Source organism: Ranitomeya variabilis, chromosome 2 (assembly GCF_051348905.1).
Source record: "Ranitomeya variabilis isolate aRanVar5 chromosome 2, aRanVar5.hap1, whole genome shotgun sequence".
Lineage (NCBI taxonomy): Eukaryota > Metazoa > Chordata > Amphibia > Anura > Dendrobatidae > Ranitomeya > Ranitomeya variabilis.
Genome location: NC_135233.1, coordinates 36,579,802 through 36,602,702, shown reverse-complemented (window position 1 = coordinate 36,602,702; position 22,901 = coordinate 36,579,802). Strand labels below are relative to the sequence as shown.

At 42.0% G+C, this 22,901-nt stretch overlaps 1 protein-coding gene across 1 annotated transcript in view; it reads right to left on the bottom strand.

The window, feature by feature from the left end:
- Nucleotides 1–22,901, bottom strand: part of USH2A (usherin) — a 930,843-nt gene that overhangs the window by 463,751 nt on the left and 444,191 nt on the right. The window contains exons 30-31 of the mRNA XM_077281431.1: nt 14,785–14,898; nt 1,010–1,171 (exon numbers count right to left, since the gene is read on the bottom strand). Of these exons, the coding sequence (XP_077137546.1) occupies nt 1,010–1,171; nt 14,785–14,898 (276 nt within the window). The remainder of the gene's footprint in view (nt 1–1,009; nt 1,172–14,784; nt 14,899–22,901) is intronic.

The window sequence follows — 22,901 nt, the reverse complement described above, 5'->3', positions numbered from 1 at the left end:
AATTCAGATTTGGGGACCGATTCCGAACATATTCGCTTAACTCTAGTAATGATGCAGCTTTATCTCCTGGTCCAGACCATTACGCCATAGTCTAGTGTCCCCAAGAAGCTCAGTGGACCTTTGTGTCTCCTAGGTTTGCGTGCAGCTGACGGTAGCCCCTGAGCAAAATACATTTAGCACTATTGAACTTAATCCTCATTTGCCTTTTTTTTTTTTTTTTATTAAAGTACTTTTTCTTTTTTTGTTATGTGGAGTTCATTGCCTTTTTTTGTGCCAAATTCTTTAAAATAGTTTAATAATTCTTTTAATTTAAAAAGACACGTTTTACAAAATGTCATAAAAAGTGCAAAAACATTTTCTGCCATACATAAAATCACTGCAAGAAGCAACTGAAGTACATTTGTGCAAAAAATATAGTAACTTTTCAGAAAGTTGCAAATAAAGAATCAGGCGAAAACATCTGGAAATCCTAAAATACCCCGACAAAGGTGACCATAAAAAGCACACGTGTCTTTAGATGGCCTGCAAAGCGTGGCGTTGGAAATCTCTATTGTTATGCCACTTTATCAGATCATGCCTATTCCAAGCCATGTCTATACCACTCATCACGCACCCTCCACGGCTTTCCCCACGCCTCCATGATGAAAGAAACCTTTCTGAATACTTTGATGTCTGGGGTGTTTCAGAAGACTGGTGCTGTGCTCAGTAGATTGGATTGGTTGTCCGGAAGGTTTCACCAATTTCCAGTAACTTTTTGGAAAGTTGGCAAGTATTAAATAAACTACTAAAACGTTCTATAATCACATGTGCATATTCTAATAACACAATCAGTAGAACGTTTTCATGCAAATATTGAAGGAGGCAATATAGTTCCTGGAGAAAATACATTTTCTTAAGTACTGTATAAAGTGGTGATTCCCCTTTGGATTCACACTCATGTTTGATTACACAATACAGAAGATACAGTCGGCACATTTGTCCCTTTGTTGTATTATTTGAGGCTACTTACCACTGACATTGTATCCTGTCTCTTTTCCAGTATGAATCTGGACTCCATCCATGTATAGCATATAACTTGTTATAATTCCATTTGGATTCTTGGGAGGAGACCAGCGAAGACTTAAAGAAGAATGAAAAGATTCTGCAGTTGGTGGTTGGACACCGATTGGAGCTAGAAAAGAACAACGTAAAAGCCATGAGGAACTGAGCTCTAAACCAAATACATTAGTGATTATATTCTTGTACATAGGGGCAGTATTATAGTAGTTATATTCTTGTACATAAGAGCAGTATTATAGTAGTTATATTCTTGTACATAGGGGCAGTATTATAGTAGTTATATTCTTGTACATAGGAGCAGTATTATTGTAGTTATATTCTTGTATAAAGGAGCAGTATTAAAGTAGTTATATTAATGTACATAGGAGCAGTATTATAGTAGTTTTATTCTTGTACATAGGAGTAGTATTATAGTAGTTATATTCTTGTACATAGGAGCAGTATTATTGTAGTTATATTCTTGTATAAAGGAGCAGTAATATAGTAGTTATATTCTTGTACATAGGAGCAGTATTATAGTAGTTATATTCCTGTACATAGGGGCAGTATTATAGTAGTTATATTCTTGTACATAGGAGCAGTATTATAGTAGTTATATTCTTGTACATAGGGGCAGTATTATAGTAGTTATATTAATGTACATAGGGGCAGTATTATAGTAGTTATATTCTTGTACATAGAGGCAGTATTATAGTAGTTATATTCTTGTACATAGGGGCAGTATTATAGTAGTTATATTCTTGTACATAGGGGCAGTATTATAGTAGTTATATTCTTGTACATAAGAGCAGTATTATAGTAGTTATATTCTTGAACATAGGGGCAGTATTATAGTAGTTATATTCTTGTACAGAGGAGCAGTATTATAGTAGTTATATTCTTGTACATAGGGGGCAGCATTATAGTAGTTATATTCTTGTACAGAGGAGCAGTATTATAGTAGTTATATTCTTGTACATAGGGGCAGCATTATAGTAGTTACATTCTTGTACAGTACAGACCGAAAGTTTGGACACACCTTCTCATTTAAAGATTTTTCTGTATTTTCATGACTATGAACATTGTACATTCACACTGAAGGCATCAAAACTATGAATTAACACATGTGGAATTATATACTTAACAAAAAAGTGTGAAACAACTGAAAATATGCCTTATATTCTAGGTTCTTCAAAGTAGCCACCTTCTACTTTAACGACTGCTTTGCACGCTCTTGGCATTCTTTGATGAGCTGCAAGAGATAGTCACCGGGAATGGTTTTCACTTCACAGGTGTCCCCTGTCAGGTTTAATAAGTGGGATTTCTTGCCTTATAAATGGGGTTGGGACCATCAGTTGTGTTGTGCAGAAGTCTGGTGGATACACAGCTGATAGTCCTACTGAATAGACTGTTAGAATTTGTATTATGGCAAGAAAAAAGCAGCAAGTAAAGAAAAACATGTGGCCATCATTACTTTAAGAAATGAAGGGCAGTCAGTCTGAAAAATTGGGAAAACTTTGAAAGTGTCCCCAAGTGCAGTGGCAAAAACCATCAAGCGCTACAAAGAAACTGGTTCACATGAGGACCGCCCCAGGAAAGGAAGACCAAGAGTCACCTCTGCTTCTGGGGATAAGTTTATCTGAGTCACCAGCCTCAGAAATCGCAGGTTAACAGCAGCTCAGATTAGAGACCTGGTCAATGCCACACAGAGTTCTAGCAGCAGACACATCTCTACAACAACTGTTAAGAGGAGACTTTGTGCAGCAGACCTTCATGGTAAAATAGCTGCTAGGAAACCACTCCTAAGGACAGGCTACAAGCAGAAGAGACTCGTTTGGGCTAAAGAACACATGGAATGGACATTAGACCAGGGGATATCTGTGCTTTGGTCTGATGAGTCCAAATTTGAGATCTTTGGTTCCAACCACCGTGTCTTTGTGCGATGCAGAAAAAGTGAAGGGATGGACTCTACATGCCTGGTTCCCACCATGAAGCATGGAGGAGGAGGTGTGATGGTGTGGGGGTGCTTTACTGGTGACACTGTTGGGGATTTATTCAACATTGAAGGCATACGGAACCATCATGGCTACCACAGCATCTTGCAGCGGCATGCTATTCCATCCGGTTTGCGTTTAGTTGGACCATCATTTATTTTTCAACAGGAAAATGACCCCAAACACCTCCAGGCTGTGTAAGGGCTATTTGACCAAGAAGGAGATTGATGGGGTGCTACGCCAGATGACCTGGCCTCCATAGTCACCAGACCTGAACCCAATCGAGATGGTTTGGGGTGAGCTGGACCGCAGAGTGAAGGGAAAAGGGCCAACAAGTGCTAAGCATCTCTGGGAACTCCTTCAAGATTGTTGGAAAACCATTCCCAGTGACTACCTTGAAGCTCATCAAGAGAATGCCAAGAGTGTGCAAAGCAGTCATCAAAGCAAAAGGTGGCTACTTTGAAGAACCTAGAATATAAGACATAATTTCAGTTGTTTCACACTTTTTTGTTAAGTATATAATTCCACGTGTTAATTCATAGTTTTGATGCCTTCAGTGTGAATGTACAATGTTCATAGTCATGAAAATACAGAAAAATCTTTAAATGAGAAGGTGTGTCCAAACTTTTGGTCTGTACTGTACATAGGAGCAGTGATTAGTGATGAGGGAGTATACTCATTGCTCGGGTGGTCTCTGAGTATTTATGACTGATCGGAGATTTAGTTTTCCTTGCTGCAGCTGGATGATTTACAGCTACTAGCCAGCCTGAGTACATGTGTGGGTTGCCTGGTTGGTAGGGAATCCCCACATGTAATTAAGCTGTCTAGTAGCCGCAAATCATCCAGCTGCGGCAAGGAAAACTAAATCTCCGAGCAGTCATAAATACTCGGAGATCAGCTGAGCGTGCTCTAGAAAACACGAGCAACGAGTATACTCGCTCATCACTAGCAGTAATATATTATTGTATATAAGGGCAGTGTAAAAGCAGTTATAATTTTTTTTTTTAAATTGCATATAATAAACTATATATTGCATATAATAAATCTTTAGGCCCCATACACACGTTCAGGAATTGATGCAGAAAATTCCTGTGAAAATCCGGACATTTCTGCCAGATTTCCGCATAAAAACCGCATGCGTTTTTTTGCGCGTTTTTTGCGCGTTTTTGACGCGGTTTTGACGCGTTTTTGACGCGGTTTTTCCCAAACATTTCCCAATGCATTAGACAGTGGGAAAACCGCGAAAAAACCGCAAAATTAATGAGCATGTCCGGTTTTTTACCGCAATGCGTTTTTCATGCGGAAAAACGCACATCATGTGCACAGAAAGTGCGGATTTCATTAAAAATGATAGGATGCTTAATGTATGCAGATTATTTGCGGTTTTATAGCGTTTTTATAGTGCAAAAACGCTAAAAAACCGCAAATAATCTGCACTGTGTGAACATAGCCTTACAGTGTAGCTTTGTGATATTTCCAAGTCATAGTTGTAGTAATATCATCTAATATTTGCTAGTATATTGGAGCAGGTATGGCCTGGATTAGAATACGTGTGTGATAATCCCCTCCTAATACGTCACATTACCTGTACTAATATCTCATTTATCCATCAGCTAATCAAGCTACATTGCTTTCAAGAATAATCATTGTAGCCTATTAAAATGCCATCATGCAAGTGAAAGATAAAGATATGCAAATTCTAGCGGTGCGTTACCATTTTGCATCCATTTTCGGCCTGTTAGTGCAATGGAATAAAATGGAAATCCAGTCCATTGACTTTGTGTCTGCTCGTTGTAGAGGTAAAAACACAGAGCTTTCAGTCGTGGTATCTGATTTCTGTACAAAAATCTATTCCTGCATAAGGATGGCCTATTGGATAGTGCTGCTGCATTAATCTATTTGTTTTTTTTCTAATTTATTTGCAATTCAGATGCTGATTCCATATTTTGGTGTGCAGATTTGCATTAAAAGCAAGTGCATTAAGTAGCTCACTGATATTTGATGGTTTCTGGACCCCATTTCTACAGCACTGAGTTATGTTCCAACTACCACAAATGTCTGTGACGTGCGAGTCTGCAACTGGAAAACTACAACTCTTTGCATACTTAAAGAACAGTTGAAGAGCCACAGGTCTCTGGTTTCCAATCATTAGGTGTGTTTTTTTGTTTGTTTTTTTTATATTTGCTACTTCTCTTCGTGCATTAAAAGTGTTTTGTAGAAATAGTAGAGACTTTGCACAGTGCTGTCCTTGGGGCACAATATCCTTACTGCAGATGTTAAGGAGTGTAGAGTTTGTCAGAAGCAATCAACCCAAAGTGGCTACCTCGGAAAAACTTGGCTTGAGCCATTCCGTTAGTGATGAGCGAATGTGCTTGTTAGGCTGGTTTCACACTTGCGTTTTGATCTGCAGCGTTTTAAAAAAAACGCATGTAAACGCGTGCAAACGCTGCGTTTTTTAGATGCATGCGTTTTTGCATGCAGTAAAAAAGCGCGGCGTTTTGACGCGTTTACATGCGTTTTTTCCTGCGTTTGCATTTTTGAAACGCATGCTGAGAAGTGTGTGACAGCTGCCAATCATCAAAATCAACTAGAAAACCCACTATAAACAGAAATAGCTAGGGTTAGGGTTAGGGTTAGGATCCCTAGTAACCCTAGGGATCCTAACCCTAACCCTAGGGATCCTAACCCTAACCCTAGGGATCCTAACCCTAACCCTAGGGATCCTAACCCTAACCCTAGGGATCCTAACCCTAACCCTAACCCTAGGGATCCTAACCCTAACCCTAACCCTAGGGATCATAACCCTAACCCTAACCTTAACCCTAATGGTTAGGATCCTAACCCTAAGGGTTAGGGTTAGGATCCCTAGGGTTAGGGTTAGGGTTAGGATCCCTAGGGTTACTATGGATCCTAACCCTAAACCTTACCGTAACCCTAGGGATCCTAACCCTAAAGGTTAGGATTAGGGTTAGGATCCCTAGGGTTAGGGTAAGGGTTAGGATCCCTAGGCTTACTAGGGATCCTAACCTTAGGGTTAGGGTTAGGGTTTTCTTGTTTTTTCTTGTGTTTTTCTATAGAAACGCATGCGTTTAAAAACGCATGCAAACGCATGTGCTTAAAAACGCATGCGTTTACATAGACAGCAATACATTTTCTTGCCGCGAATAAACGCATGCGTTTTTTTGCGGCAAAAAAACGCCGCTAGAAATTACTACAGGTTGCATTTCAGCAAACAAACGCACGCATAAAAAATGCATGCGTTGCCAAAAACGCGTCAAAACGCATGCAAAAAAATGCATGCGTTTTTAATGTTAAGTATAGAAAAAAAACGCAAGTGTGAAACCAGCCTTAGTGAATCCCCACAAGTATTGAGGCTGTTTAACAGTCGCAAATCATGCAGCCGCAGGGACTCGAACATAATATACGAGTATGCCCAAGATACTCGGATAACACCCGAGCACATTCGCTCATCATTACTGTCACGATAATGTGAATATGCCATGTTTGAGAATCTACCTAACTTTACAAGACACACGCTGCGGGCCATTCCGACCCCCCCTCTTCTCACTCTGTCTGCTGGCTGTGTGTGTCATTCAAAACCCTCTCTAGAATCACTGAAGTTTTATTGCTTTATGCTGGGCAGACAATTCTTCCTAGACTCCTCATTCCCCCTCCCACCGAATACTGGCCAGAACTGGTACTTTCTTTGTTGAGATTCTTTGTTCTATGAATGTGATATATAGTGGCACCGATCCGGGCTAGAGATATAAGAATTATATATTTCGGATGTCCCTCGATAGATCTATCACTCACTGAATCCGCTAGCAGCTAAATGCAATGAGTGCAAAGCATGGATTTCTCCTTATGCGGTTCATGTAATTGCGCCGTGCTTACACTTAAAAGAATCGCCCCAACGTGGTGCACATTGGGAACCTGGTGTAGTTCATGTATGAGATTCATTCTGCGAGATACAGTATGCGTAAAAACAGTTTTCATATTCTAAGAAAAGGGGAGGTTTCAGCCCCTAAGTGATGTCACCGCAGGGGAGTGCCTTGGTTTTGGGCTAAGAATAACTTAGTGAGACAGCATTCTTGCAGTGTATTTTGTCCAGGGTGTAGCTGCTGGTCAGATGTATGATGCATCTGCATATATTGCCGGCCTTCTCCTCCACAGCCCACGGCCAGCCATGAAATTGGATGATCTGAACGCTATGTAAGTGTTTTTTTTCCAACTTTAATCCCATTTTATTTGTAATTGTATTGTACACATGATTTTGTCTTCTTTATAATATCTTTTTATACTTTGTAAACACTGCCTACCTTTTTTGGAGTAAAATAGAAAACTAATAGCTTGTCTCTCCCTGCTCTAAAACTAACTGTCACGTCCTCTGAGGTGAATTACGCTACTGATTTGGGTTGGCTCCGGACCCATTAATTGGAGCTGGTGGCAGCATACTTTGTTCTGTGCGTTTGGGAGGCTATGTAGTGATGGCGGCATTGATAATTATTGTTCTCGCCTGAGTGGGAGTAGTTAAATCGCCCTCGCTGCAGCGTGCCCAATAGCCAGTACATAGCAGGCAGCCTTTCTGGTGACTAATTACCCAAGGTGCAGTACCCCACCTGACCTGAGGATAAGGGGGGTGCCAGAGATCTGCAAGTTCCAAACCGGAACTGGGAAGTGGGATATAGATAAATCCCCTGCAGAAGGAACCAGGGGTAACCAAACAACCCTGGTTCATGACAAATTGGTGTGAGTGGTGGGCATGATAAAGGTATCTTCCCCATGAACCATGCCAGATTGGTGGGATCCCAGTGAGATCCGTGACATATTGATGGCAGTATTGTGGGATTCCTGACATATTGATGGCAGCACGGTGGGATCCATGACAATTACACTATCAGATCACAGTAGAACCTTGGCTCCCACCCTTTTTCAGTAGAACTTCATTATGATACAGAAGAGCTCATTCATCCTTGCCTCCAGGCACCATTAAGGTTGAAAATCAGAAATTTGGGTAAAATTTAGCAATTTTCATGTCATGTTTGAAGAGCCCCTGATGTGTCTAAACAGTGGAAACCCCCAAGAAGTGACATCATTTTTGGAAACTAGACCTCTCAGGGAACTTATCAACATCTGTATTGAGCACCTTGAACCACCAAGTGCTTGTTGTGCAATTTCTCCTTAGAACACAGATACCCAATATGTGGAGGAAAACTACTGCTTGGGCGCAGGGCAGGGCTCGGTAGGGAAGGAGCATAATTTGACTTTTTGAATGCAAAATTTACTGGAATAATTAGCAGACGCCATGTCCTGTTTGGAGAGTCCCTGATGTGCCTAAACAGTGGAAACCCCCAACAAGTCACATGATTTTGCAAACTAGACCCCTCAAGGAACTTATGTAGATGTGTGGTGAGTACCTTGAACCCCCCCTCCCCCCCAGGTGCTTCACTGAAGTTTATAATGTTGAGCCGTGAAAAAAAAAATCACATTTTTCCCCACGAAAATGTTTTTTAGCTCCAAATTTTGCATTTTCACAAGGGTAACAGGAGAAAATGGACCTCAAAACTTGTGCAATTTCTCCTGAGTACACCGATATCTCATACGTGTTCAAAAACTCTTTTTGAGGCACAGTGCAAAGCTCAGAAGAGAAGGAGCGCCATATTACAGTGTAGATTTTGCTGCACTGCTTTGAGGGTGCCGGACACTGTGCATCACACATACCTGTGTGACTGGCGTTCTATTCAAGCCTCATTTGTGTGATTTTTTCTACTAGGCAGCCACCCCCTTCATAATTTGGTAGGTTTGTAAGTGGCTGATTTTATCAGTTGTTTGCACCTGTGTTGCCCCTGCCTTTATAATGGGGGTCTGCCGCATTCTGGCAGTGCATTTGTTATCTGACTGGTCTTAGTAAGGCTGTTTCCTACTGGTATATTTGCCATGTTACATTGGCAGAGCCCCTAAGGTGCCAGAGCACCAGACCCCCCCCCATAAGTGACCCATTTTACAAACTACACATCTCAATCAATTCATCTAGGGGTGCAGTGATCATCTTGACACCACAGGCGTGTTACAGAATTTTATACCATTGGGCAGTGAAGAAAAAATAATTTACATTTTTACCACGAAAATTGTGTTTTACCCCCAAATTTTACATTATCATACTGGGAAATGGGTAAAAATGACACTAACATAAATATCCCACAATTTCTGCTGAATGTAGAAATACCCCATATGTGGCTGTACAGTACTGCTTAGTCGCATGGGAAGATTCAGAAGTGACAGAGCGCTTTTTGCCTCCTGAAGCACAGATTTTCCTACTTTGCGGACTCCATATACAGGGCCCGCCTCAAGTGACCCCATTTTGGAAATTATACCCCTTTGGCAATTTATCTACAGGTGTAGTGCCGATTTTGACTTAATGGCTGTTTTTGAGTGAAAAATTGCAAACTGCCATTGTAGTGCCCAGTATGTTGAAGTGACCAGTACGTTGTAGTGACCAGTACGTTATGCCCAGCTCATGCATCTAGAGACACGCATCTGTAAATTAGGCGGGCTCTCATCACAACAGAAATGACAAACATGTGGGCGCTAAATGTGGGTTAGACACACTGGGGCTTAGAAGGGAGGGGGCATGTGGATTTGGGAGCGCAGAATTTGCTGAATTTCCTTTGAAGGGTGAGGAGCCATTTAGCTTTTCCAGAACCTTTGTTCTATCAGTAACGTGGAAGCCCCCTATACTTGCTTTTTTTTGTGGATTGAGATGAAGCTTTCATTGGGAACATTTTACATAACATTTAGGATCACATTTATCCGATGCTCTATGCTGATCACTTATTTTGGAGTTTCCAACTTAATCTCTGAGTGATGTGATTCAGATGAAACCTCCGAAGGATCCCTTCACTATAATAATGCAGCAGAGTTACTCTGGACTCAGTTTGGCCTTTGTTCAGCGGTGTCCTTTTTTCAGAACTACACAAAACTGAGGCCCGCAGCACTTTTATGGTCGCCTAGAAAGACGGACACCACCAGATAACAGGTCCTATGGCACCCACAGTGCCTCCATCTGCCTCATTATAGGGAATCTTCCCCCAGAGGTTCCATCTGAATCAAGTGTTTCAGAGATTTACACGGAAACTCTGGTGTAAGCGCTCAGTGTAGAGCGCAGGATAAATGTGAGCCAAGCTTTACTGCGATCTTTAGCAGGCAGAATGAATAAATCAACAGCAGGTGAAGAATTGTTTTTAATAATTTTTACGCCGTTCCTTGAACAGTATAAGTGATATGATGAGTTTATTGTTCTGGTATACCAGTTTTATAATTGAGTTTTTATGTTTGGATGCTGTCACACACTAAAAGATGCTTTTTACTGAAAAAAAAATTTTTTTCATCCCCATATCAAGACAGCTATAATTTTTCCATATTTCGGACTACAGTCATTTGACAGTTTATTTTTTGCGGAACAAGTTGATGTTTTTATTGTTACCATTTTCAGGCACATGACATTTTTTGATCACTTTCTATTCTGATTTTTGGTAGAATGAACAAAAAACAGCAATTCAGGAATTGTTTATTTTTTTATACCGTTCCGCGTGTTGTAAAATTGATAAGGCAGCTTTATTCTTCAGGTCAGTACGATTACAGCGATACACCATTTATATTGTTTTTTATTGTTTATATTTTTTCAGGTTTTTTATTCATTATTTGGGGATTTATTATTTTTAAGATTATTACACTTTTTTAATACCTTTATACTTTTTACATTGTCCCAGGATGGGACATCACTGTACAGTGACAGATCGCTGGGCAGCGCATCAGAGCAGCGCACTGCAGTGACAGAGCACTGCAAAGCATCAGACCAGGGTCTGACAGGCAGAGGAGGAGGAGTGTCAGCTCCTGCTTTAAGCAGGCACTCACAAGCCACCTTCCCTGCATGACTCAGAAGGGCTCAGCGGCCATCTTGGGGCCAGAGGTCACCATGGAGTCCATGAGCATAATGTGATCACATTGCGTCGTGCTGGTGGAAGCACACAGGGAGCTCACTCCCTGTGAGATGCTACTCAATGTTGCTGTCACTATTGACAGCAGCATCAGAGGGGTCATGGGCGTTGCTGCAGGGTGTCAGCTCTCACATAGAGTTGACACCCGCACACGATCGCGGCGGCGCTCAATGTGAGCCCGCGCAATTGCGGTGCCATATATGTACTGCGCTTTACTAGGACTATATAGGACCAGATTAGAGACAGTAAAAATATACTGTAGCAATCAACATCTACTGCAGCATTTTTTACCAAGTTAAGTCCGGTTTAGTGTCAGATAAGTCATAAATTCATACCTGCGTCCTACAGCCGCCAAGTGCTGATCAGCGACACATCACTGATTAACCTCCGTTTTTTTGTTTTATTTTTCATGAGAAAAAGGAGTAAAAATAATTAGATTAGATGATAGGACTAGATTAGGGGCAGTAAAAATATACTGTAGTAATCGATGACTACTACAGTATTTTTTACTGAATATATCCAGGGTTAGTGTAAGGTAGTAAAAAAAAAAAAATTACTGAGCGCCAGGAACTGATGTCTGTTTAGTGTTTAGTTAGTTTGTTTGTTATTTAATACATATTTATATTCTTTTTATTTTATTTTTATATTTTTATATTTTTCTTTCTAGATTCTTTTCTTTTCTTTTCCTCTTCTAAATGAAAAAAAAACACCAAACACACATGAATAAAATTTGTCACTCGTCCCAAACACGGTATCCAGTGGAGGATGCATACGCCTTTCTTGCCTCCAACATCGATATTGAGGGAGAGGATGCCACCTTCCTTTAGTTTTCATCTTCCTCCTGCTGCGCTTCTCAAGTGGAAACCGAGAAACGCCACTCAGACACCCAAGGATAGAAAATAAACCAGCGCCCACCAATACAGACCCTAGGACACCCTAACACAGAGAGAAAAAGTCTCAACAGTGCAGTATTGATCTCACTGAGGTCACCGCAGTTCATGGGTCTGGCTGGGAATGCAGCCTCAGTGCCTGCGCTCACAGCAGCTTATTCCTCGGTGGTTCTCAGTCTGGACGGTCGCATTTCGACACCGTCCAGGTTGAAAACGGTTTATCCCCAGACATGTATTATGGTGTGGGACAGAACAGTGAGCGATATAGTTGTTTTTTATTTTTGTTTTATTAGAGGAAACCATGGATTTAGTGGAATCCCTTCTTCCCTTCCCTTCTGAGCTGTGTCATGCACCCAAGCAGTAGATATTATCCACATATGGGGTATCAGCGTGCTCAGGAGAAATTGCACAATTTTTGGGGTCCATATTCTTCTGTTAACCTTATGAAAAAAAATATGAAAATGAAAGTTGTGAAAAAAAGTTACATGTTCATTTTTTCCTTCCATACTCTATCAGTTACTGTGCAGCACCTGAAAGGTTAATAAACTTCTTTAATGTGGATTTGAGAGAACCTTGAGGGGTGCAGTTTTTAGGGTGGTGTCAGTTTTGAGTGTTTTCTGTCATATAGACCCCTCAAAGTCACTTGACATGTGATATGTTCCCAAAAAAAACTTTCAACCCTTCTAGCTGCCCCCCAAAAAATATGGTTTTAAAAATTGTTTTGATGTAAAGTAGACATGTGGGAAAGGTTATTTATTAACTATTTTGTGTGACTTAACTCTCTGGTTTAAGGGCATACAAATTAAAATTTGAAAATTGTGAAATTTTCCAAATTTTTGCCAAATTTCCGTTTTTTTCACAAATAAATGCAAGTCTTATCGAACAAATTTTTACCACTATCATGAAGTACAATATGTCAGTAAAAACCGTCTCAGAATCAATGGGATCTGTTGAAGCATTCCAGAATTAATACCACATAAAATGACACTGGTCAGAACTGTAAAATTTGGCCTGATCATGAAGGTGAAAACAGAGTGAAGGGGTTGATTGTGCCTAATTCATTAACTGTCCTGCACCTCTTAATGAATTAGGTGCATCATTCTTCACTGTCTTGGGTCTATATTTTGGTGGATCAAGTCTGGTTCTGCCATTGCAAAAAGGGTTTGTATCAGTTTAAGAGATCTGGACTTGACATTTGATTACTGTATTTTGTCTGCGTCTATAGTTCTCCAGTGTCTGATCTGCTGTCAGTATTCATTTTGAGGTTTTAAAAGGGTTTAAATAAAGGGACTATATGCATAGAGCGCAGAATATACCTGATGTCAAAGCTGCCATAAAAAAAATAAATAAATAATGACAGCATTTAAAAAAAAAAAAAAAAAAAAATATTAAACTTCTACAATTAAAGACTAATATTAAAAACATGAGAAGTTTCTTTTAAAGGAGCTTTCTCATTATCAAAAAAAGAGAAAAATTGCAAAATGCTTGTAATACCCTGAAACTAAGCTTTGCAATTTTCCTCTTTTAAAAAAAATACTCTCTGTTCTCCCAAAATAAAGAATTTTTGACTCTATATTTCACTGCTTATTGCCTAGGTTAACTCATCAATGGCTGTCGGTCTCCTAGGCAAGGAATTGACATGTTCTTTGCAAGTGCTGCTTTGAAGCGCGTCGGATTGCTATATCCGGCCAGCTTCAGTGTCCTTCCACTCCGCCAATGCTGCAGAGGCAAAGTGCAACATCGATGAGCACGAAATTTGGGCCAGCGGTTTAGTCCAAAATGTCAATCATTAGGAGTGCACTGCCACTGTCAAGCAAAAAAGATGTGGATAAGGGAGGAGCAGTGCGCTCCTCAACGGTGATCATCCCTTTTGGGCATACTCTATGCCAAATTTTCTGGAATATCAGAGGTTCTGAAAAAGGGGAGACCTTTCAGATTCCAGTGTTTGGAAGGGTTGGCAAATCATCCTGAAGTTTCTTTTGTTTAGAGGGTGTGGAGTAGAGTTGGTGTGGAAAGGCATGGCTTGAAATAAGGGGATGTACTTGTCTATAATGTAAGTATTTATTGCATCATACCATAGTTTCCGGCACACAACTAGGGCTACTTTCACATCTGAGAGCCTCTGTCTCACCTCCGTCATAGTGGATTCCAGTGGTGCTCAATGGACCAACTATGGTGCGATCTGTTGGGGTCCAACAATAGTGTCTACTATTTTAATTTTAGTGCCTCTTGATGGGCCATTACAGCCATCAAATGCAGGGAAACTGCCTCCGAGGGAAACATAGCCTTAGACATTCATTTGCCAGTTTGTTGTTGTCGCCTCGGACAGAAAGGAATGTGATCTGATTAATAGCGCACATGCTAAAATGATTAATTCAGCTTCCAATTGGCATTTGGTAGCTCCACTAAGTTGGAATAATTGTTGCCTGTACCAGTCTTTAGCACTTAAAAGAGACCATAGAAAGCGAACATTTGATACTGGGCTTCATACTGTGCCATACAATCAATTCTTTTTAGTCAGACTGTCTGTAGATTTACTTCTCAGCCATAGTAAAGCGAGGAAGCTTTCATTAATCTTTCAGATGCTTCGTATTAATGACAAGGCTCTTGCATGAACAATGTAACAGCAATTAAAAAGCCCATTAATCTGCATTACAGCTATTAAAGATGCATGTCATTAAAGGGTATGGAGTTTGATTCATTTTAGCACCCCCTCCAAAAAAATGAAGCAATTACGCTCTGGCAATGCACTCTGTCATCAAATTAGGTCCTGGTTCTCCAACAAATGGCCGGGCAGCGTTTAGATCTTCTGTTTTATTATTCATGACTCAAATGTGGAAGTCAAGACCTCTGGAATTACTTTACCTTCTTGGAGAGTGGTGATGTTCAGAACATGTAAGTTCTCGCTGCATCCAGATAAAGTGCACACGGATAACGTTACCGAGTATTTCGTAAAGGGCACTAAGCCGGTCAGGCTGCCTGAGGAGAAAGAAGACGAGAAAAGGTATTTATTGCATGGGCCAGGATTGGTGCCAACATGGTTGGTCGTGTTTCTTACTTATTTAAAGGGGAAACAAGTTATCATCACTTATCCAGAAGGTAGGTGATAACTGGCTGATCGGTGAGAATCCATCCATTAGGACCTGCACCAATCGGCATGCGTCGGTTGTCAATTCTGACAGATGTTCAGTAGGATTTTGTCAGTGTGATCTGTTTTTCTCTGTACACAGCAACAGTGCACTCCATCGCTGGCTTTGAGGAAAAGTGACGAGCCAGCAACAGAGCGCACTGCCATTATGCATTGTAAAGAGAGAACGAGTGAGCAAAGACCAGCCCCGCCTCCTGATGTCACGTTTGAGAATCCAAGTGCATGCTAGGTTAGAGGCTCTGGACTGAGGTCTAAAGGGTAACATTTTTCCTTGAGGACAGAGACATACCGGCGCTGGCATGCCAAGGTAAGGAGGCTTATTCGCCATGCAATGCTCCTCTGGGAAATATAATATGCAAATTGGCTCACCTAGCCAAATCAGTTCTCATGCACTAATGAGATGCAATACCTCAAAACACTGTCTGCAAATTGAAATTCTGATTTGACTTTTATCCTAAGACATTTCAAGGCCCGTTAAAGGGTCGATAGTGACTTGTTGGATTGCTGCATCCAACAGGTGGTGCTAGAGAGTTCAAGTCTTCATCCTCTCTGAATAGGCAATTTGCATATTAATAAATATTAACATCTGGATGCTGTGGGTTGGACGCTGTGGGGGTACGCAGCATCCAACCCGCAGCGTTTACTGACCATGAGCAGTTACCCTTAGGCTCACGCTGTCCCTAGCAGCCTCAGTACTGCTACATTACTCACTGCTGCCCTCACACTGACTGTCACTTCTTGCACTTGCCACTAACACTCAGTTCCCCCTCCCTAATTGGGCCAGCCACTACAGTTAACCCTGTCCCAGCTAACAGCAGCCCCAGTGGCTATAATACCTTTATCACATACAGTACATGGGGATCAAAAACATTAAACCCTTGGGTGTCAGGGAGCAATCCATCAATTCCCACCACTGTTACACCATTACTAGCTCTCATGAATCAGCACATCTTCAATCCTGCACTGTTTCAATGTTCATATGCTGTCTCCAAAATCTACAGTCTTTGTTTCTGCCATGTCTGTTCACATTGATGCCTCCTCCCTCTTTCCTACTCACTTCCCTCTGCTATCTCCAAGGCCCTATACACTGGAGTTTCACATAGCATAGCTACCGGGGAGGCAGAGAGGACCCGTGCTTAAGGGAGCCCACCCGGAGCTGCGCTACTGTAACTGTATCGGAGTGCATTATACTATATAGAGTCTGCCTATGGGGGGTACATTATACTATATAGAGTCTGCCTATGGGGAATGCATTTTACTATATAGAGTCGGCCTATGGGGAGTGCATTATACACTGCTCAAAAAATAAAGGGAACACTTAAACAACAGAATATAACTCCAAGTAAATCAAACTTCTGTGAAATCAAACTGTCCACTTAGGAAGCAACACTGATTGACAATCAATTTCGCATGCTCTTGTGCAAATGGAATAGACAACAGATGGAAATTATTGGCAATTATCAAGACACACTCAATAAAGGAGTGATTCTGCAGGTTGGGACCACAGACCACATCTCAGTACCAAAGCTTTCTGGCTGATGTTTTGGTCCCTTTTGAATGTTGGTTGTGCTTTCACACTCGTGGTAGCATGAGACGGACTCTACAACCCACACAAGTGATTCAGGTAGTGCAGCTCATCCAGGATGGCACATCAATGCGAGCTGTGGCAAGAAGGTTTGCTATGTCTGTCAGCGTAGTGTCCAGAGGCTGGAGGCGCTACCAGGAAACAGGCCAGTACACCAGGAGATGTGGAGGGGGCCGTAGGAGGGCAACAACCAAGCAGCAGGACCACTACCTCAGCCTTTGTGCAAATAGGAACAGGAGGAGCACTACTAGAAGCCCTGCAAAATGACCTCCAGCAGGCCAGAAATGTGCATGTGTCTGCACAAATGGTTAGAAACCGACTCTATGAGGATGGTCTGAGTGCCCGACGTCCACAGATTGGGGTTTAGCTCACAGCCCGACACCGTGCAGGACGCTTGGCATTTGTCACAGAACACCAGGATTGGCAAATTCGCCACTGGTGCCCTGTCCTCTTCACAGATGAAAGTAGGTTCACACTGAGCACATGTGACAGACGTGACAGAGTCTGGAGACACCGTGTAGAGCGATCTGCTGCCTGCAACATCCTTCAGCATGACCGGTTTGGCAGTGGGTCAGTAATGGTGTGGGGTGGCATTTCTTTGGAGAGCCACACAGCCCTCCATGTGCTCGCCAGAGGTAGCCTGACTGCCATTAGGTACTGAGATGAGATCCTCAGACCCCTTGTGAGACCATATGCTGGTGCGGTTGACCCTGGGATCCTCCTAATGCAGGACAATACCAGACCTCATGTGGCTGGAGTGTGTCAGCAGTTCCTGCAAGATGAAGGCACTGAAGCTATGGACTGGCCCACCCGTTCCCCAGACCTGAATCTGATTGAACACATCGGGGACACCATGTCTCGCTCCATCCACCAATGACACGTTGCACCACAGACTGTCCAGGAGTTGGCGGATTCTTTAGTCCAGGACTGGGAGGAGATCCCTCAGGAGACCATCCGCCGCCTCATCAGGAGCATGCCCAGGCATTGTAGGGAGGTCATACAGGCACGTTGAGGCCACACACACTACTGAGCATCAATTCCTTGTCTTGAGGCATTTCCACTGAAGCTGGATCAGCCTGTAATTTGATTTTCCACTTTGATTTTGAGTATCATTCCAAATCCAAACCTCCATGGGATATTAATTTTGATTTACATTGATAATTTTTATGTTTCATTGTTCTCAACACATTCCACTATGTAATGAATAAAGATTTGCAACTGGAATATTTCATTCAGTGATATCTAGGATGTGGTATTTTAGTGTTCCCTTTATTTTTTTGAGCAGTGTATTTGACTTAGACACAACTGCCTAGCTAACTAGCTAAAATCTAGCAACAAACAGTCCCTGTGCCAGGACAGCCTCTCTGCGCTGTCACAATGTCAAAATGGCACTAAAACAAGATGTCAGCACTTTATATGCAGAGGGACATGTGATTTCAGCAGCAAATGACACAAGCCATTGTGTCAGGACATTGTGGATGTTTCCTGTGCCCTGATTGCACATTGCGCCTAGCCAAACAAAGTTATAAGAAAAAAATTAATACGTTTACAAGCATGCCGCTCCTCTGAGCTCTGCAAACCAACTCCCTTCATCAAACACTTGCCCACACTCCTCATACACCACCATTATGGTAGCCAAAGTGCTCAAAATACTTAAGTGACAACGCAAATATTTTCCCACACTTTTTACCGAATGTTACCGATATTTTTTGATTTTCTAAAATTTTTCTCAGGTTTCCGATCACAAATGCAAATGTGCCATATTCATGCAGAACTTATGTTTGGCGATTGTTTTTAGAGCAATTCGCTCATCACTATTGGCTACCTCCTCCAACTCAGCCTCTTCCAACTACTCCGCCACCTCCTGCTCTACTTGGATCTCTGCCTCCTGGTTCAAGATTTATTTTTTTCTTATTCTATGTTATTTTAAGTCATTTCCCTATCCACATTTGTTTTCATGGCAATCGTCCTGCTCTTACCCTTATTTATCTTCCTGCTGCAGCCCTCTAGCCCTTACTATGACCATTTTACAGCCAATTTCAAGCACAGACATTCGGGTCCCCATTGACTTGTTCGATTTCGTGGTCAAGTCTGGGGTCAAGTTCAGTCCCCAAACCAAACTTTTCACTGTAGCTTTGTCATAAAACCATTGAACCAAAACATCCGCGGGTCTGCAAATCCCTACTAGAGACAGATTACACCTGAGAAAAGGCATCGAGTTACACAGAAAGGAGACATCTTAGGACGCGCCCTTTAATACATTTTTTGGGGGTAAAAAATATGCACAATAATATAATTATCAGATTGTGTATTTATCACATTATATATCAAATCAGATCAAGTTGTCTGAAACTTCAGGGATCATTTACATTTATGTGGGTGATTAGTGAGAACGAGTGAATGAGCTCAGTTACAAATCTTTATGCCATTTTGTGCTTTCATTTACAATATTTTTTTATATTAATAGTCTTTTCCAGGAGGATTGTTTTCTGATCTAGTTTTAGGATGTTTTAGATTCTTTTCTTTTTAATTCCTACTGGCAACGACTTCAACATAAAAGAGCGAAGAATGTCACTGAAATTTACAGTCTGTAAAATGACCCAATTCACCTTGGAAATTCAAAAAGTGTGACTGCTCCTCAGAAGTTTTGGTTCATGAAAGCAATAAAGCGACTATCTCTTTCCACGCTGCAGTCCTGTTATGTGTGCGAGTGAGAAAAATAAAGACCAAAACCATAAAATACTTAATTATAAAATGCACAGTAACAGAAGAAGAAAAATGGCGATTGACCAGAAGTTTTTTGGGATGGATCTAGGTTCATTTGGTAAATACGTTCTTAATGAAGAGTCTACTTTTATATAAAATAGATTGGCCTCGCGCTTACATCCGTCAGCTCTCCCCGAAGTGACCATGTGAGGCCAATGGCAGGCTTTAGCACTGGAAGATAGCACGGTAGACTTAAAGACGGGCACAAAGCACCAACGAGGTCAAATTCCAAATTTCTGGGAGAATCTTAACAAATTTGATTTGTTACAAATAGAATCATTCATCTCTTGTGGCGGTTTATCATTGTTTCAGAATTATTGCATGACCGTGTAAAAAAATAGTAAACTTACTTCTAACAATCAGGAAACTTTGGTAAGATAGCCCAAAACAAAAAAAAATGGCCGCACTCCAGGAGCCTAGTGAAAAAGTGAAGGATACATTATTCTCCGAGATCACAAGTCCAAGCATTATTTTCGGATAAAAAGGTTCCATGTGGAACTGAAAAGTTGCTTATATCCTGCATCACCGATCTGCTACTTGTAATATTACATTACCTTCAGTCAAAATCTACCTTTAATAATATATGGGGTAATTTGTTACATGAAGTCCCACTCCTACACAGGGGCCTACCGGGGAATTCACCCATTTCCCTGTGGTCCAGTCCGCACCTGCATGATCCTTTGATGGAGAATAAAGTATCCTTCACTTTTCTTTACTGGGGCAGTGCAGTGCTGTTTTTTGCCTACTATATAGAGGATTTAAAGAAGTACTCCTCCACCCATCAAAGTTTTTATCCTCTTAATATATTGCAGTCATCATATTGTAAGAACACAGTGCTATATAATTGCTCATTTTGCCCTTTTACCCCGTTAACTCTTATCTTTTCCATTAGCTCTTTTTCACATGATTAAAAACTGCCTAGCTGAATCCTTCTAAGCTCTATGTAGAAACAAGAGGCATCTTTTCCCTGCTTGAATCATCATTAGAACTACACTTTTACATCACTAAAAAATTCTCTGGCAAGCAAGCTCAGCCTCTTCTTCATTTCCTGTCCGAGCTGCTCATCTCCTCCCCCCTGCCAGGGACTTTGCAGTAGAATTGTAGTTATAATGATGACTCATGCAGTGAAAATTGACTCCTTGTTTATACATATAGCTTAGAAGGATTCAGATAGTCAGTTTTTAATCACATGATGTCATAGACCTAATGGAAAAGAAGAATTATCTGGGTAGAAAGGCAAAATGAGAAATTGTAGGTACACAGTGCTGTATAATATGACGGCTGCAATTAAGAGGATACAAACTTTTTGGAGGTGTGCTTCTTTAACTGATGGTCTTGGGATTTGCATCCATATTTGCTATTACAGTGCTGCTTCTGCTTTTTTAATCTATCTATCTTTCTATCTATCTAGCACTTGCCAATTATCCTGGAAAACAGCAAAGAATAAAATACTGTATAAGTAGAAAAATATGTGAAATAGAAATCACTGTATTTCATTAATTAATTAATTTTTTAATTGATCAAGCAGCTCTGGAGTATAACAAAGAATGTAACTCAAGAAAAATGTATTACAAATACTGAAATACCTAAGTAACACTAACCCCTTTAAATTCCTGTCTTTCAGATCTATTATGTAAGTATCTACAAAGAAACAAAAACTGACCAGGACCGCCTTACAAAATGAAGCAAATGTGAGCAGGTGCAAGTGACTGCAGTAGCCACTGTGCGCATCACAATATATACAAACATTGACGGTAAATACAAAGAGTAGGTTGGTTCCAGCACTAAGTAGTCTGACACCCCAAATTACAAAAAGTAAAGTTATATAGAGAACTTGGTCTCCTATAAACATCATATAAGCAGTATGTGTTTCATTGCTACAATTACTCTTAAAACTTGTTTCATTCCATGTGCAAATGAGGTGGCTTTGGTGTACTCTTAGGGCAGCCAAGACATACATGCACTCTTGGGGCGGCCAAGGCCTCCATGCACTCTTGGGGTGACCAAGGCCTCCATGTACTCTTGGGGTGGCCAAGGCCTCCATGCGCTCTTGGGATGGCCAATGCCTCTGCGCGCTCTTGGAGCGGCCAAGGCCTCCATGCGCTCTTGGGGCGGCCAATGCCTCCACGCGCTCTTGGGGCGGCCAAGGCCTCCATGCGCTCTTGGAGCGGCCAAGGCCTCCATACGCTCTTGGGGCGGCCAATGCCTCCACGCGCTCTTGGGGCGGCCAATGCCTCCACACGCTCTTGGGGCGGCCAATGCCTCCGCACGCTCTTGGGGCAGCCAAGACTTCCTCGCACTCTTGGGGCGGCCAAGATCTCTGTGCACTCTTGGGGCAGCCAAGGCCTCCATGTACTCTTGGGGCTGCCAAGGCCTCCATGTGCTCTTGGGGCGGCGAAGGCCTCCGAGCACTCTTGGGGCGGCCAATGCCTCCACGTGCTCTTGGGATGGCCAAGGCCTCCTTGCACTCTTGGGGCGGCCAAGACCTCCGCGCACTCTTGGGGCGACCAAGGCCTCCACGTGCTCTTGGGGCGGCCAAGCCTCTGCGCGCTCTTGGGGCGGCCAACGCCTCCTTGCGCTCTTGGGGCAGCCAATGCCTCCACGCGCTCTTGGGGCAGCCAAAGCCTCCACACACTCTTGGGGCAGTCAAGGCCTCCATGCACTCTTGGGGCGGCCAATGCCTCCGCGCGCTCTTGGGGCGGCCAGGGCTTCCTCGTACTCTTGGGGTGGCCAAGGCCACGTTGCACCTTTACGCCCCCTCAGTTTGAATACTGAGCAGTTCATCCGATTCTGATTAACATTGCTCACTTTGCCTAATTATGGTTTGCTCGTGCACTCAGTCTATGGAGTCAGTGGCATTCATACAGCATGCAGGTGGACACCATTTTTATCATTGCCTGCTATCAGCTATTGCCACCACCATCTTCCCTGAAAAAAACAGAAGTGTAGCGTGTGGCTTCAGAGAAGAGGATCAGTTATGTGTTCCTCCATTCTTCTCTGCATCAGAGAATAGGACTGGATTGGAAGTGAAATTAACCCATTCTGTGATGTGCTGAAGAAGGAGGATCATGTAACTCATCCTCTCTGAAGCCGCTCGCTACACTTTTGCACGTGGGGAGCGGTGGCCGCTGTCAAGAACCCATGATGAAAAGAAGACCTGCCAGCGTACTGCGGGTGCGCCGCTGACTCCTTCATAGTCAGTGTGCATTTCAGCACCATAGTAAAGTTTGGCTGGAGCAAGCGCTGTCAATCAGTATCAGGGGATCTCTTCAGTATTAAAAAAGGGGGCATAAAAGGTGCCCCGAGTTCTTGGGTGCATTTTGCTAATTAATAAATTAAGAATACATTATTAATGCTTCTATTTTTTTTAAGCATTCTTACTTTCCAGACCTGGCTAACATTTTCGCACAGTAGTATTTATATACACTGTATATTTAGAAGATAAATCAGATAGACAGCTATATATTATATACCGTCAATACA